This window comes from Saccostrea cucullata, unplaced genomic scaffold, assembly GCF_032062105.1.
Source record: "Saccostrea cucullata isolate Sc308-1 unplaced genomic scaffold, CSIRO_AGI_Scuc_v1 ctg10819, whole genome shotgun sequence".
Classification (NCBI taxonomy): domain Eukaryota; kingdom Metazoa; phylum Mollusca; class Bivalvia; order Ostreida; family Ostreidae; genus Saccostrea; species Saccostrea cuccullata.
The window spans coordinates 7,107-22,521 of record NW_026924200.1 but is presented as its reverse complement, the minus strand read 5'-3'; the positions used below and the strand labels follow the sequence as shown (position 1 = coordinate 22,521).

Here is a 15,415-nt window from a genome sequence, read left to right as displayed (position 1 = left end):
GAATTACGGAACCGCCTATATCACGTAATTTGTGCATGAGCAGAACGGTGGCAGATGTGCATTAAAATCGGAGAGGACTTATTTAAAATATAATCAATACTGAAACCAAATATTGTTTCTTTTATGGAAATTATTCAATTAGTTCGCGAACTTTTTGATCACCTCTCGTATCAATGAACGATGTTTGTAAATAAAGTTCACAGGCACGTTAATTTACGTAAAATGTTACGTGTATTGGAAGAATGACATGTCTAATTAAATTCTTATCTTTTGTTTATTAGTATTTAAAGAATCAGATCCATTTACTTAAATTTTTTAGATTTACTATGATTTTTACTTTGGGATAATAGGATTTACGGAGAAATCGCTTAACGTTAGGTGACGCAACGACCTGTTTCCAAAACTGTCAGGCCTGTTCATAGTTCCAAATATCCTTCATTTCTGTAGGCTTAAATATTAAGTAACTCTATTAACACATGAAACTTTTTTTTCAAAAAATGTCTTACTGTGGGGTATAGTGATGTCTATATGAATGAAAATTCTCGAAAGACAACAACATATAATCAATCCATCATGCAGTTAGGCCTATTCAATATAACAATAATTCTTCACAAAAAGCACACATGGTTCTTAATGTAATAGGAGTTGATTTGTTAAACTACTTACACTTTCCTTTCATTTATTATTAGAATGAAGACCATCCTTATTATTTTCAGAAGGCACTTCTACACGCAGGTCTGCAGTGTGGTTGGTTTCTCCCAATTCATTCCTTTATCAATTAGACAAAGATTATCAATAGATTGACAAATAAGAGGCTTAATACTTAGAGAATTTTTGTAAAATGTGGTCCTAATACTGGTTCTCAGACATTTTAGTCAAAAAAGGACGTCGAATTTTACAGAGTTAAACTTACAATGCATGTTTCTCGAGAAGTTGGTTCCTATCAACACTCTCTGTAAATAAATAAAATATAAGAATTGTTTTAACGCATATTACCCTTAGTATTCGTACTTAACAAATTCATGAATCAGGAAGCAAGGAATCAATTGAAATTTCTCATATAGTACTCATGACGACATACGTTGTTTTAGGGTTCTGTGGAACAAAAACACGGCGACACCAAAAACTAGGCCACTAAGCACAAGAAAAGTAGACACAACGGCCATCAGTGCGGTCCCTGTATTCCTTGGAAGCTTCTTTTGTACTTAAAAAAATGACAAAAACAAGTTTTATTGTTCGTTAGTTGTAAAAATCAAATGAAAGCACGTTATTGTTATATACGATGGCCAAGTCCATTTAAATGAAACCAATTGCATATGGTATTTCCGTTCTTTTCAAATAGAATTATCTATTTATCATCTTATTTAAAAAGCAGTATTCAATAAAATCATTTATAATCAAATATTGTTTATAAATGAAATATATGAAGATAAACAAACAGTACTTATCTCAAAAGTCCATTAAACAATACAAATTGGAACAGAACAAACGCAGACACCCAAAACATGAAAGGTACATGTAAGGCCAGGAACTACGGAGTAGTGAGGATCCCCTGCCGATCTTGTATTGATCGGTAAAGAAAGGTAAAAATCCGTCGACAACTCAGAGTGTAAATAATTGCCTTACAATTAGAATGAAAAACGTCAGTCAGCATTTGACTCAGTGATACATTATTTTATGACAATGTCACTGTATCAACCATAAAACTTATTATGACTTTAAACAAAACTGCTATTCTTGTTTCATTAACTTGTTTGTCAATAATTTACCACGTTCTAGAAATTGTACATGTATACATATAACATGCTCTTGGGTATCGAATAAAATGAGAGCTATGTTGGTAAAGAAAGTATATTGCTTAATAGCAAAGGAAAATTGACGATTGAAAAGTTATAGTCATCACGTTTATGATAAAGTTTGGTTGTTAGATTATCATTAATGTTTTTTTTCAAGTAAAATATCCAAATATGAAACAGATGTGTCAGAAGCTGTGGTATCTTCCAAAATGGACAAACCTGAGTTATCGTTGCAGCCTAATTGTTTGCACATACAAAGATCGATAACTCCTAGTCTCTTGCGTTCATAATACACAGGGCTCTTCTAAAATATTCTTCTTTTTTGTAATTTGAATGAAGCAGACGCAAAAAAAAGTCAAACCCACCCTCCTTATGTTTTACCCCCCTTTAGCATGTGTGTACCTTTGTAATGCGTCAATTTTCCTAACGAAGAACTTGTGCACTAAAAACAGTAGTGCTACATATTAGTAACTGTGCTCCCTTGGATTTCATTTAAGTTATTTGCAGACTTTAAGGGCATGTTTTTAACCACTGAAATGTGTTGTTCGATAAAGACAATGCAATTAGATTTTTCCCTTATTGTCCGATCATGACAAAGAGCGCACGGCGGGTGTGACCGGTCGGCAGGCGATGCTCACTCTTCAATGACACCTGATCCCACCTCTGATATTTCGGAGGTCCGTGTTTGCTCTGCTCCTATTTTGTATTGTTCTATGGAACTTGATACTGAATATTCTTTGTTATCTCCATATCCTTCATAAATAAACATCAAGAAAATTGAGACACAGCGGATGTGATGGGTTGGCAGGGGATGCTCACTACTTCATGGCACCTGATATTTGGAGGTCAGTGTTTGCTCTGATCCTATTTTGTATTGTTTAATGGACTTTTGAGCTTGAATACTGCTCGTTATTTCCATATATTTCACTGTAGACATTACCTTTACTGATATACATGTTCAACGAGAAGTAAAAATCATCAGTTATCACATTTTAACCTAATCAGAATGCGTTGACAATATCATGATAAATTAGTCAATGTCTATGGGAGGGTTCCTACTACTTTAACTAACTGAAAGCTTTAGATACTAGTATACAAAATTATTATTAAATGCATTGAGCTTTAAGTCATCTCTTGGAACGGAAATCGACAATCGCTTTGTATATGAAAAATCAATCCCGACCGTATAGGTCGGATCTCATATCAAAGTGAATCTGTTTATGCAGAAAACAAATCATACATCTAGCATTTGATATATCTGGTAATAGATTTGTGGTACATAAACCTCTCCGAATACCTAAGAATAAGGTACGGTTTCAATACAGATCTGGCCCAGTGTTTTTCTAGAAAAATGAAAGTGATTAAAATTAAAACTCATGCTTTCTGAATCTTTGAAATCCTATGCATAAAGATTAAACAAATTATTTTCTCATGACGATCTCAATGCTAATTGTGATGTCACCAACTTGTGCATTTCCCGTATTTTCTTAAAAAGTTAAAGAAGACACACAATTTTCTATGTAATTTTCTTTCAGTTTCAATTATCCACAGGCATTGCGATTAATATTTTGAAATATGTGATTTTTAAACAGAATTTTACAAACATATCCAAAAATTAAAGTGGGCGACGGCTGTGGACACTATTTTCTAAATTAATCTTGAAATGAGTCATTTTGAGACTTTTTCGAATGGTACATGTACTTCTTCCTGCAATATACTTTTCTGATTTATTCAATCAAATACTTATTTGATGTTTAAGTCAGTTCCAAAACATTTTGAAAACATTAAATATTTAGGACACAATAAAGCTAAAACCGTACTTTCCTTGTTGTTAAGAACCTACGCTTACGAACAGGTACTGTTGTAAATGTATAATATATATAATATCATGGAGTTGTTCATAAATGAGGACAAAATAGGATTTTTTTAAATAGAAAATTTGAGTTAATGCAAGGAGTGACATTTTTTATATCGAGATCAACCCTCAGTGAAGACACCGCAGGCATCCCATGGACCCTTTTCAGTAATCTAAAAGACTTAATCATGCCAATGACCTGTCACTTCTTTAAGTTTCTCATCTGGAGACACAAATGCAAACTAGTTATGTTTACATATCTGGTAAGGAAAGTGATATCAGATGGTGGTGCCGAGAAGGGCCAAAAGGAGTATTAGCAGAGAAAAGCAGAGAATATTTTATCAAGTTGTAAAATATACGAAAATCAAACAGTATCAGTAGACACACTAAAATCAAGCTGTATTATAAATGTCTATTATTTGTAATATTTACTTATGGTTCTGAATGCTTGAAAATGACTTAAAGTGATATAAACAAACTAGCAAGTACAACAAATTAAAACTCGTTTATATCGAAGTCACGGGGACCTATGAAATTACTTCGCTATATCCGTAATTGGTTAAAGGTACTTGGGCACAGATTTAAAGTTATTATTTTCTCTATAATATTAAGACTAATATTTTAACAGCAATTCACACAAAATTAATTAAAAATCTTATATCATATAAAAGATATTAAAATTTCAAATTTTTTGGCGGGTTTGATTGACACATCCTTGCACTTTCACAAATTAATTTTATTCTTAATCCTTAGGAAAAGTGGCAATCTCGTTTTGTATAAATGAAAAATATCATAATACTATAATCCAGAAATTCAGAGTAGACATGTTCGAAAGCAAAACAAACACACAATATATTGTCAATCCGTGCAGTTGTGGTAAGCAGACTGTGACGATTGAACTTACCCGGTGATTGTAAACATAAATAATAACAAAACTAGTGCCCTGTTTACAAAAACTGTGTACATAACACGGGTGTGCTCGATTTGCTAAATTCTGTACTCTTAGTTCGGAATGACGATACTTGTGAAGGAGTTTTGCTTTCTAATGTTTCTACTCTGAATAAAATTATTTTCCTGGATAAAAGCTTTAATATTTCTCATTAATACACAACAAAATTGCCACTTTTCCTAAGGATTAAGAATAAGTTTAAAATTTGTAAAAGTACAAGGATGTGTCAATCAAACCTGCAAAAAAATTTGAAGTTTAAATAACTTTTAAATGAAATAAGATTTTTAATTGATTTTTGTGTGAAATGCTATTAAAATATATACGAGGGCTCTTCAATAAATAATGTCCTCGGTGCTCAGAAGGAAGCAAACGACGATTTTCAATGATTTAGTCTTCATGATTTTACATATTAATCTCTTTTAATTCAAACAGATGTCCGAAACATTTTCTGTCCAATTTCTGATTGTTTTCAACATGGAAATTGGCAGATCCAATGATTTCCTGGACTTGTTTTTCCTTCTGAAAGGTGTTTTTTCACGTTTGGAAATAGAAACAAGTCAAAAGTTCAAAGATCTGGCAAATGTTGTTAATGTGAATAGACATTAACTTTCTGTTCATCCCGAAAACCCCTTTACTCTTCAGGGCATGAGGGTTTGGACGCTGTTATGAAGAAATTTAATGTAGTGGATTCCTGATTCTGGGTCCTTCCTCTAATAAACCTTTCAATTTTTTTTGCAAAAAAATTACTTTCTAGACTCATCCAGATATTAAACAGTCTCCCCGAATACGAATTTGAACAACAATACCACTAATATCTAAGAAAAATATAAATCTGTCTTTGTGCTCTTGCAGACCTTCGCCGTTTTTATCAAGTACATCTTATTGTAAATTTTTTTTGATGGTTTTAAGCAATAGATTCATGTTCCAATATCTCTTTGAATATAAAACAAACGTCAATTACTGATATTTTAAAATAATTGTTGAGACTTTCATACACGCTGTTGTTTTCACTCATTTTAAAAAATATAGGGTGACCTGTGAATACCAAGCTTTTTTACTGTCAAACATTTCTTAAAAACAGTGTAAACTACCCTCGATATGATGTATATCAAATTTGCTATGTGTCTTAAAGTCAATTATATATCATCAAATATTATTTGTTGAAATTTGGCAAACAGAACATAAGTTGTTATAATTTTTGATGGCAAGGAGGGTGCCTGTTTTTGATTGCCATCATATAATTTTTTTATCATTGAAATCCACCTGCTCATTTGTCTATAGAACATGTATCAATTGTTGTAAATGTCACACATTTCAGTGAATATTTCTGTGGGATTTTTTAACGTTTTACAGCAGCTTTAATGTAGCTTTTATTTTCACTCTAGTTTACTGATTCTTTATCATTCATTTTTAATGCAGTGTCTCTAATAGCCCTTGTTTCCCAGCTTCTCACGATGAAACTATGTAATGAAAAGTGATCACATAAACTGTTATAAATTCAGTAAAGATTCAATAACGAGAAAAAGTCAAGTTTAATGTAATATGATATTTGTATTGTATGTCATACCGTTCAGGACATTATTTATTGAACAGCCATGGTAAGTCGTAATATTATAGAGAAAATATTGACTTCAAATCTGTGTCCAAGTACCTTTAAATCCGTATAAGGGATCCAACTAGATAACTACGCTATATTTTTGCATTCGCAATATCTGTGTTAGTTCTAAACGAGTTTTACTGTATTTCTTTATGCATGCCTCAGAAAAATCTCATGGATATTCTGCCTGGCCTACAAAAGTAATCAAAAAAACCTCTTAATGAAAAAAAACCCCAGATATGAGGACTTTACTGAGGAAAAATATATATATAACAATGAATTTACCATGTCCCAAGAGAGCAATGATATTACAAGGCTTGCACTCAGATAGACCCTAAAAGAGAAAGGGATGAAAGACTGACAAAGCACAAATGAAGGCGAAAAAGAACAGAATTCAAGAACTCATAGACATTAAACTTCCCTGGAAAGAGGTTGAAAGGATGCCTAAAAATAGAGAAAAATAAAATTATTAGTCCTGGCCCATGTGCTTATGGATGCAACAAGGACTAGGTAGGTTTTAGGTAGCTTTGCATTTAAAGAACTGCAAATAGCTGTCCAAAATTAAAAAGTACAACAGATAAACAATTCAAATTTCGGAAATCAAAGTGAAAGAGTTTTGAAATGAATAGCTATCGTAAAATCAGAAAGTTGCCAAGACCAGGTTTTTACATTTAAGCACGTCAAATAACTTTCTTTAAATGTATGTAACATTGTGAAATGTTAGAATAAGAATTTATATTCTAAGGAATATGATATGAAGAAATACATACTTTAAAGTATTTTAACCTGAGCACAAGTTCTAACAATGATTTTTGTTTTACAATAAATGAAATTATAAAAGAAGAAGATAATTTTTTTTTTTTTTTATCTCAAAACGATTTTAAATTCATATACATGTATGTGAATTTATCCTACGTGTATATACGTACATGTACAAGTAATTTAAGATGTTTCATTTAATTTTATTATTTATATGGTTCATTAAGCTTACTTTTTGTTGACGTTGACATCATTGTGGTAATGGTGGTTGTAGGTTTCGGTCTCGTTCTTGATGGTAATACATCTTCATCCACTTTTTAAGATAGAAATAGATAAAATTTGGTTTGTACATTTCTACAGAATGAAAAATAACCATGAAAAAGATTCAATAATTTAACCTTTTAACAATACAAAATTGTATAGTCATCGTTTCGTGGTCGTTTCGCGATCGTTATACTATTGTTAGGCTATTGTTTATTACTGGGTTGACAGCGGAGTTTTACGTTGTTTCCAGATCATGAGAGAGATGTGACCGGTCGACAGGGGATGCTCACTCCTCCATGGCACCTGATCCCACCTCCGATGTTTTGAAGGTCCGTGTTTGCTGTGCTCCTATTTTGTACTGTTTTGTGAACTTTGATATTGAATGCTGTTCGTTATCTGTATGCCCTTAATAGTCAAACGACAACTTTCTTTATACATACATGTATATGTATTTCCCTATGTATATCTAGAAATAAATTTTTCTTAATAAAAATTACAAGTTAAAATTTGTGAATTACAAACACTCACTTAAATAGACAATTTCTGCTGTGGAATTGTCTATAGCATCATCACCCTCCTCTGTATTTATCAGATGACGATAAATATAGGGTGGGTGGGTTGAAGTCTCATCAATTTCCGTTGTATCGTCTAAGTCGAAACCAACCGTGTACAAGTTAATATTTTCTTTTTCTGCCTCTTCTGCTTCATTCCATGTGGCATACATATCATCACTTCTCTCATTTGCTGTCATTAAGAAAATGAGATTTCGAGCGAAGGCTCGATCGCCATTTCTTTCGTTAAACATTCGACGTCGCACCATACGGATGGCACCTGCTGCATCAGATGACGTTCCTCTTTTATGATCCACTCTATCAACAGCAGAAACAAGGTCTTTTTTCGAAGGATAGTCATTTAGATCCCATTGCTTATCGTTGCATTCTCCATATCTCATAAGGCCCACAGCGTATTCTTTGTTGTCGATGTCGAATCTATTGACCAGAGATTTGGCATATTTTTTCATGGCGTCGAACGTTTTCTGTGAAACTGAGGAATCCATCATGATAACAACATCATATCCAGAATCACGTGGTGGGGTTGTAGTGGTAGTTGTAATGGTAGTTGTAAATGGAAAATAATGATATTCTGTTTCAAGCACTGTTGTTGTTGTTGGAGTCGTCAGAGTTGTGGTTGTTTGAGGTTTAGCTGTGGTGGGTTTCCTGGTGAAGATTGTGGCTATAAAATATGAAATAGAATTTGTAAATACTAGTATGTGAAAAATGTTTCTGAAATCTAGAAAATTATTTCTAGTTTCGACACATTCAAAATTAATTTCAAATAAAAATATATTCGGTAAAAAAAATATTGTTTTACTCGTAGTTCTGGTGGGCATAGGTGATGATACTGGAAAAAATATCAAAGAAAATATTAAAGAAAATTATCAAACTAATTAAACTTCCTTTCATTGGATCTAAAAAAGCGTTTAAAAGTTTGTTTTTCATGAAAATCAATTGATACCTTAATACTAACCAGGACATAGAGATCTAATGATCCGCTCATCCAAGTCTTTCTGTTCATCAAAGTTATTTACAATAAAGGTGTTTTCGGAGGCAGGAACGGACGCTATTTGATTTAATTCAGTTACATCACTCAGCCCAATTCCTATCGCATAGATATGTATGCCCTCGTTCCTTGCCTGTCTTGCTTCATCTTGTAATCTATTTGAATTGATATTAGAAACACCATCAGTCAGAATAACAGCAATGTTTCGAGCGTCCCATCTATCGCCATTGGCGAATGAGAAATATTTCTCTCTCATATCTCTGATCGCGTCAGCTGTATTAGTACTTCCAAAAATCCAACTGATTTTGTCAATAGCATTGAACATGCCTGTAGAAGTGTTATAGGAGTTCAAAAAGAAGTGATCATGCACTATTGTACTGTAGCTTAGAATTCCTACTCGAACAGTCCCAGAATCGATGTCAAACTCTTTCAGGAAATCTTTACAGAAATCCAGCATTTTCTGGAAGTTACTTTGACTGACACTCGTTGAGGAGTCCAGGATAAAAACCAAATCTACCTTCTCAAAGCCAAAACCTGATGGAAAACAAATGGTAACAATAGATTTTTTATTACTAATATTAAGCATTAAATTAAATTGCCTCTATGAAAAAAAATATTCTTTCACATCTGGAATTCCGTGTACATGCCCTCTTTACAGATTTATATTACTTATAGATTTGTTGGAACTGGATGAAAGTCTGTTATATTTACTTTTTTTCATTTCTAGCTATTCCTCTTTTTGTAATGGTCATAATTCTTATGAATGAATCGGAACATTGGTTTGAATTAGAGACATTAGACATCAAACGAGAAAATGATGAAGAAATGACCATGTATGGAATATATAGTAGCATGTCAATATATATATATATATATATATATATATATATATATATATATATATATATATATATATATATATATATATATATATAAAGCACTAAAAATGACCGACGACACGAACAATAAAAATTGTCAAATTTTAGGGACGCCCTGTCCCTTCCTCAGGACAAAGAAAAAGTTAAAAAGTCATAAGAACAAAGGTAAAAGAGAAACAAAAACAACTAGCACTACTACTAAACTACTAAACACTATATATTTACAAACTAAGTTTCATGATAAATTGGAAATTTTTAAGAACACTATTAAAGAAAGAAATCCGGACCGCTATGAAATACGTCCGGTCTATCGGGTATACTCGGGTGAAGTGCGATTTACATAATAGAACGAATTAATTATGCTAATTAATTACGACAATCAGTAAATCGTACATTGTTTCATTCTCTCAATATGGCATAACTATACTTGCTAAAGAATAATCAAAGAGAAATAATATAGCAGGGATATTTTAAATTATGAATTACGATCTATTATAAATATAGAAATATTTTAGTACTTATTATCGGGAAAAAATAATTAACAAAGGCGTAAGCAATTCATAGTTATGTGGGTTGTTCGAGAGTTGGTGACGTATATTAACTGTAGAGTTAACACTAAATTGAGAGAATAGTCTTGTTTAGTATCTTCAGGAATTGGGTCTAGTTTACGTTCATTCTGGTGAAGTCATTCAGTTTGTTAATACCATTAGGGCGGAATGACTTCAATCTGTGCATCCAGAACTTTTCTTTGCTTTTTCTCTGAGCGTCCGTCCATCTTGGGTTATGGTCAATCACCACTACTGTCATGTCCTCCCATTTGTGACCCTCAAGGTTGAAATGTTCCCCAACGGGTTCATTAATTTTTTTGGTCCTAATGGTCGAACGGTGGTTATTGACTCTCCTGCGGAGATCTCCTGTTTCACCAATATACTGTTTGGAGCAAACTTTGCAACTGATGCAAGGGCTGTTAAAACTGTCTGTGTCAGTGCTGTGCTTACAAAGAAGACATCTTCTGTCAGAGCAAGTTTTAAAGTCCCCGTTAGGTAATGGGTTGTCCAGTCTGGTTCTTACTACCATGTCCTTTAGGTTCCTTGGGCGTCTGTATGCAGCCCATGGGGCTCCTCAAAGACCTCTGCCATTCGTTTGTTTGAATGGAGAATTGGTAGGTTCTTTTGAAGGATACCGCTAAGGTTCTTAAGGACGGGATGGTATGTGGTTTCCAGAGGTACCCTGCCGCTATTGTCTTTCTCTTTGTAGCGTAATAGGTTTTGCCTGTCATGTCCCGCCATCTCATCAATTTCTGTTTGTATGGTGCGGGCATTGTAGCCTCTTTTGCATAAGTGGGACTTAAGAAGACCACTTTGCTCCTGATATAAGCACAGCACTGACACAGACAGTTTTAACAGCCCTGTTACAGGCCTCAGCTACAAAATACTAGGGAATTTGTCCTGTCATACTGACAACTGCATTTATCTCATCAGTTGCAAAGTTTGCTCCAAACAGTATATTGGTGAAACAGGAGATCTCCGCAGGAGAGTCAATAACCACCGTTCGACCATTAGGACCAAAAAACTCAATGAACCCGTTGGGGAACATTTCAACCTTGAGGGTCACAAATGGGAGGACATGACAGTAGTGGTGATTGACCATAACCCAAGATGGACGGACGCTCAGAGAAAAAGCAAAGAAAAGTTCTGGATGCACAGATTGAAGTCATTCCGCCCTAATGGTATTAACAAACTGAATGACTTCACCAGAATGAACGTAAACTAGACCCAATTCCTGAAGATACTAAACAAGACTATTCTCTCAATTTAGTGTTAACTCTACAGTTAATATGCGTCACCAACTCTCGAACAACCCACATAACTATGAATTGCTTACGCCTTTGTTAATTATTTTTTCCCGATAATAAGTACTAAAATATTTCTATATTTATAATAGATCGTAATTCATAATTTAAAATATCCCTGCTATATTATTTCTCTTTGATTATTCTTTATCAAGTATAGTTATGCCATATTGAGAGAATGAAACAATGTACGATTAACTGATTGTCGTAATTAATTAGCATAATTAATTCGTTCAATTATGTAAATCGCACTTCACCCGAGTATACCCGATAAACCGGACGTATTTCATATTTCTTTCTTTAATAGTGTTCTTAAAAATTTCCAATTTAACATGTAACTAAGTTTGTAAATATATAGTGTTTAGTAGTTTAGTAGTAGTGCTAGTTGTTTTTGTTTCTCTTTTACTTTTGTTCTTATGACTTTTTAACTTTTTCTTTGTCCCGAGGAAGGGACAGGGCGTCCCAAAAATTTGACAATTTCTATTGTTCGTGTCGTTTGTCAATTTTAGTGCTTTATATAAATTTCCATCCGTGACCTTGTATCTACTTGGTAGATCCGACATTTAGGATATACTGTGTTGTTGGTTTTTTAGTGCTTTATATATATATATATATATATATATATATATATATATATATATATATATATATATATATATATATATATATATATATATATATATATATATTTGAATGTTTAAAGAACATATAGTTTATGAATAAAAATACGTTTAAAGTAGTACTTTCAACTTAAAGCAGTTGAGGGCGTTGCAACAGTTGTAACTTTAAGGAAAAATAATACAGATAATAAAAAAGTTATTTATTAATGCGTAAAATTTATGTTATTAGAAGAGGAATGAAGTAATGACGACCAAATGGCTACACACGGGTTAGAAAATGTTAAACGTGAAGATCAAGTAATGTATCTTGGTGATAAGTCTGAAAATTAATATGTATGCAACAATTACACATATTACCAAAGTCTGTAATATACGTTTTAAAGAAATATACAAATGAAAATGTACATGTATAAGCTTTATTAGTGATATACAAGTGATGTACATGAAAAAAATCATAGAAAACTTAAATATTTTTTGTTAGAAAGATTCGCTGTCTTTAAATCATAAAAATCAAAGAGACCCAGCAAGTTTCAAATCAATAATTTTAAAATATCACAATCTCCTTTGCATACATGAAATTAATTTAGTGCAGCACGAACACGATCTTTAACCATATTCATTTAAGAAAAATTAAAAATGCCAGAATTCCGTCAAAAATCAATGTAAAGTAACTACATTTAAACTTGATCACTTAGAAAAAATGTACAGAATGTGTGACAGACGGACGGACGGACAGATGCAGAGGAAACCTGTAGTCCGCTCCGGTTTCACCGGTAGGCCTAGGAGACTAATAAAAACAATATGCCCAGAATTTGATATCTGATTAAAACTCCTGGTTAGGTATCATTTTACGTCTAGGAACATCTGATAGTACTGTGTCAAAATAATGTTACTTTGGAAAAGTAACAGTAGTCAAGGTATACTGCACAGTAAGTGTACGTTGCAATTGTTTCTTCTTAATATGATTGTCCCACATTTAAAACACAATATTTCTAAATTTGTTTAGGCATACTAACCTGCGCAAGCTGATTCAAATATTGTTTCATTTAGACCTTCCAATTCATCAAAGTTGTTCACAGAGAAAACATTCCTACTGGATGGCTTATTTGCGATACCATTAACTTCATGTAAATCTTGTAAACCAATACCGACTGCATAAATATGGATACCCTTCTTGCGGGCAGCGTCAGCTTCGGGAATTACTCTACCATGGTTAATGTTTGACATGCCGTCAGTGATAACATTACAGATGTTTGGTACATCTGCTCTATCACCATTTACAGCCATGAACATGGTATCATGCATCAGAAGTAGTGCATCGGCTGTATTTGTGCTGCCGTATTGCCAGGCAATGTTATCAACTGCTTTAAACAAGTCATTTTTGGTAGTATAGTCTTTCAAATTAAATTCTATCCTGGCACCTGTACCATACGTAGCAATACCAACTCTTATTTCACCTCCGTCAATGTTGGCAGCTTGTAGGAAGTTTTAAACAAAATCTAGCATTTTCCAAAAGTTCACGTTTCCCACACTTGTAGATGAATCCAAGACAAACACCAAGTCTACTCTTTGGAAGCATTCACCAAACGAAAGATATTTATTCAGAATTATATAAATAATACAAATTTTGCTTTTAGGTCATATAAGTTTTTTTCTTGGTTTGTGAGTCGCTAAGCAAGGAGTTGATCATTTCGTCGCGGGTTCGAATTCCACTGCGGATACCAGTCCTTGAGATGAGACCGTATAAACCGAGAACCCGTGTGGCAGAATACTGCTGACACGAAAAAAGATCCCTTAATGCCCAATGGCCCTGGTGCCGAGGATAGGACATAATTTGTAGCTCTCCACCGGCAAGTGGTGACGCTTCCATACACGCATTCATGAGTGAAACATTCTGGCAGAGAGGGACGTTAAACAATATACAATCAATCAATATAAATATGGATTCCGTTTCCGGATCCTACAGTTTGCTTTTCTCTAGAGATTACCGAAAGGTTAAAGAATCCTTTATATTGTTCATTTGAGAGTCTATATTTTATAATGTTTCTTAGCAATCTAGGTTTCATATGACAGTCTGTTTTTGAATGCAAAGTAGCTTAAATCCATTTATGATACAGACCTGATATTTAGACATGTGTATAAGGAGACACCATTCTTAATACACAATAAAGGTAAAAATCATTTGAAGATTTAAAAGTGAAATATCGTGATGTCATTTACTGATGCTTTAAAATTTTGCATTGAATGTTTTCATGAATCGCCAAAACGTTTCAGTGTTCCTCATTTTGACACCTTTTTTAAATTTGGGTTCCATTACAATCATAAACACCACTGCCAAAACCTCATGTAACAGTTGTTCCTTATGGAACGACAACCAATTTAAGAATGTACTTAAAGGAATATGCAATCTAACGTATGTTTTTTTTTTTCAATATCGCAAAAAACATTGAATAAAGAAAATGTTATGCATCTCCTCTAGTTGCATTAATTACACCTTATTTTGTTTCATCCTAGTTATTTGAAGGCACCAACAATTCAATATCAGCGATTCTGAGAATTTGTCACAAGGTTACAAAAAGTATTGTGGCTGCTAACTTAAGACAGGTGTTGGAAGCATGTAGACATAAGTTTTCAATTTTGAAAGAGACATATATCTAAAAAACAAAAAATTAACGAGGACTTTCATATGGATTTTTATTCTTCATGAAAGCAATGCTTTGTGATTACGCATTTACTTATATCTACTTGCCACTTGCAATTTGGTAAATACTTATAATAAAATACAAGATGGTGTGTATCGCTCTTGCACTATGCACACACTTTCCTAAAATAATCATTTATCAAGCCACAATTGAGTTAAATAAAAAACAATACTTACAAATGGAATGTGAAGAATTGAGTAATAGACCAGTAGCAATCAACGTCAACCAAAGCGAACCCTCCATCACTGAAACAGAAAGACACTTAGCTTTAATCTGTGCATGTCAAATGCAGATATCATATTTAAGTAAATTCCATTGGTCTGAAATTGTATCTCGAGTCTTAATTTTAAAATAAGTAGGAAGAACCAAATACGATTATATCAAATCATCGCTACAAAATAGAATAAAAACATATATATGGAGATAACGAACAGAATTCAAGATCAAAAGTCCATAAAACAGTACAAAATAGGAGCAAAGCAAACACGGACCTCCAAAACATCAAAGGGCCTTGGAGGTATGAGCATCTCCTGCCGACCGCCACACCGTGTGCTTCTTGTCCTAATCGGGAAATAACTGAAAT

General features: G+C 33.2%; 1 protein-coding gene across 1 annotated transcript; it reads right to left on the bottom strand.

The window, feature by feature from the left end:
- Positions 1–669: 669 nt before the first annotated feature.
- Positions 670–15,040, bottom strand: LOC134265948 (collagen alpha-1(XII) chain-like). Its single transcript, XM_062748149.1, has 8 exons — positions 15,009–15,040; positions 8,748–9,314; positions 8,592–8,621; positions 7,749–8,453; positions 7,189–7,269; positions 1,082–1,204; positions 914–953; positions 670–769 (listed from the first exon to the last, which is right to left on the bottom strand). Exons 2-8 carry the CDS (start codon positions 9,235–9,237, stop codon positions 676–678), a joined length of 1,563 nt encoding a protein of 520 aa, XP_062604133.1. The 5' UTR covers positions 9,238–9,314; positions 15,009–15,040; the 3' UTR covers positions 670–675.
- Between the last annotated feature and the right edge of the window lie 375 nt (positions 15,041–15,415).

Bases quoted from the DNA above. Each gene is read 5' to 3' on its own strand.
- LOC134265948 (XM_062748149.1), bottom strand. From the start codon at position 9,237: ATGCTGGATTTCTGTAAAGATTTCCTGAAAGAGTTTGACATCGATTCT. The intron at 8,454-8,591 runs GTAAAACAATAT...CATATTTTATAG, and splicing joins TATGCCCACCAGAACTACGA to CCACAATCTTCACCAGGAAA. The intron at 1,205-7,188 runs GTAAGCTTAATG...CATTTTTTTAAG, and splicing joins GATGTCAACGTCAACAAAAA to TACAAAAGAAGCTTCCAAGG.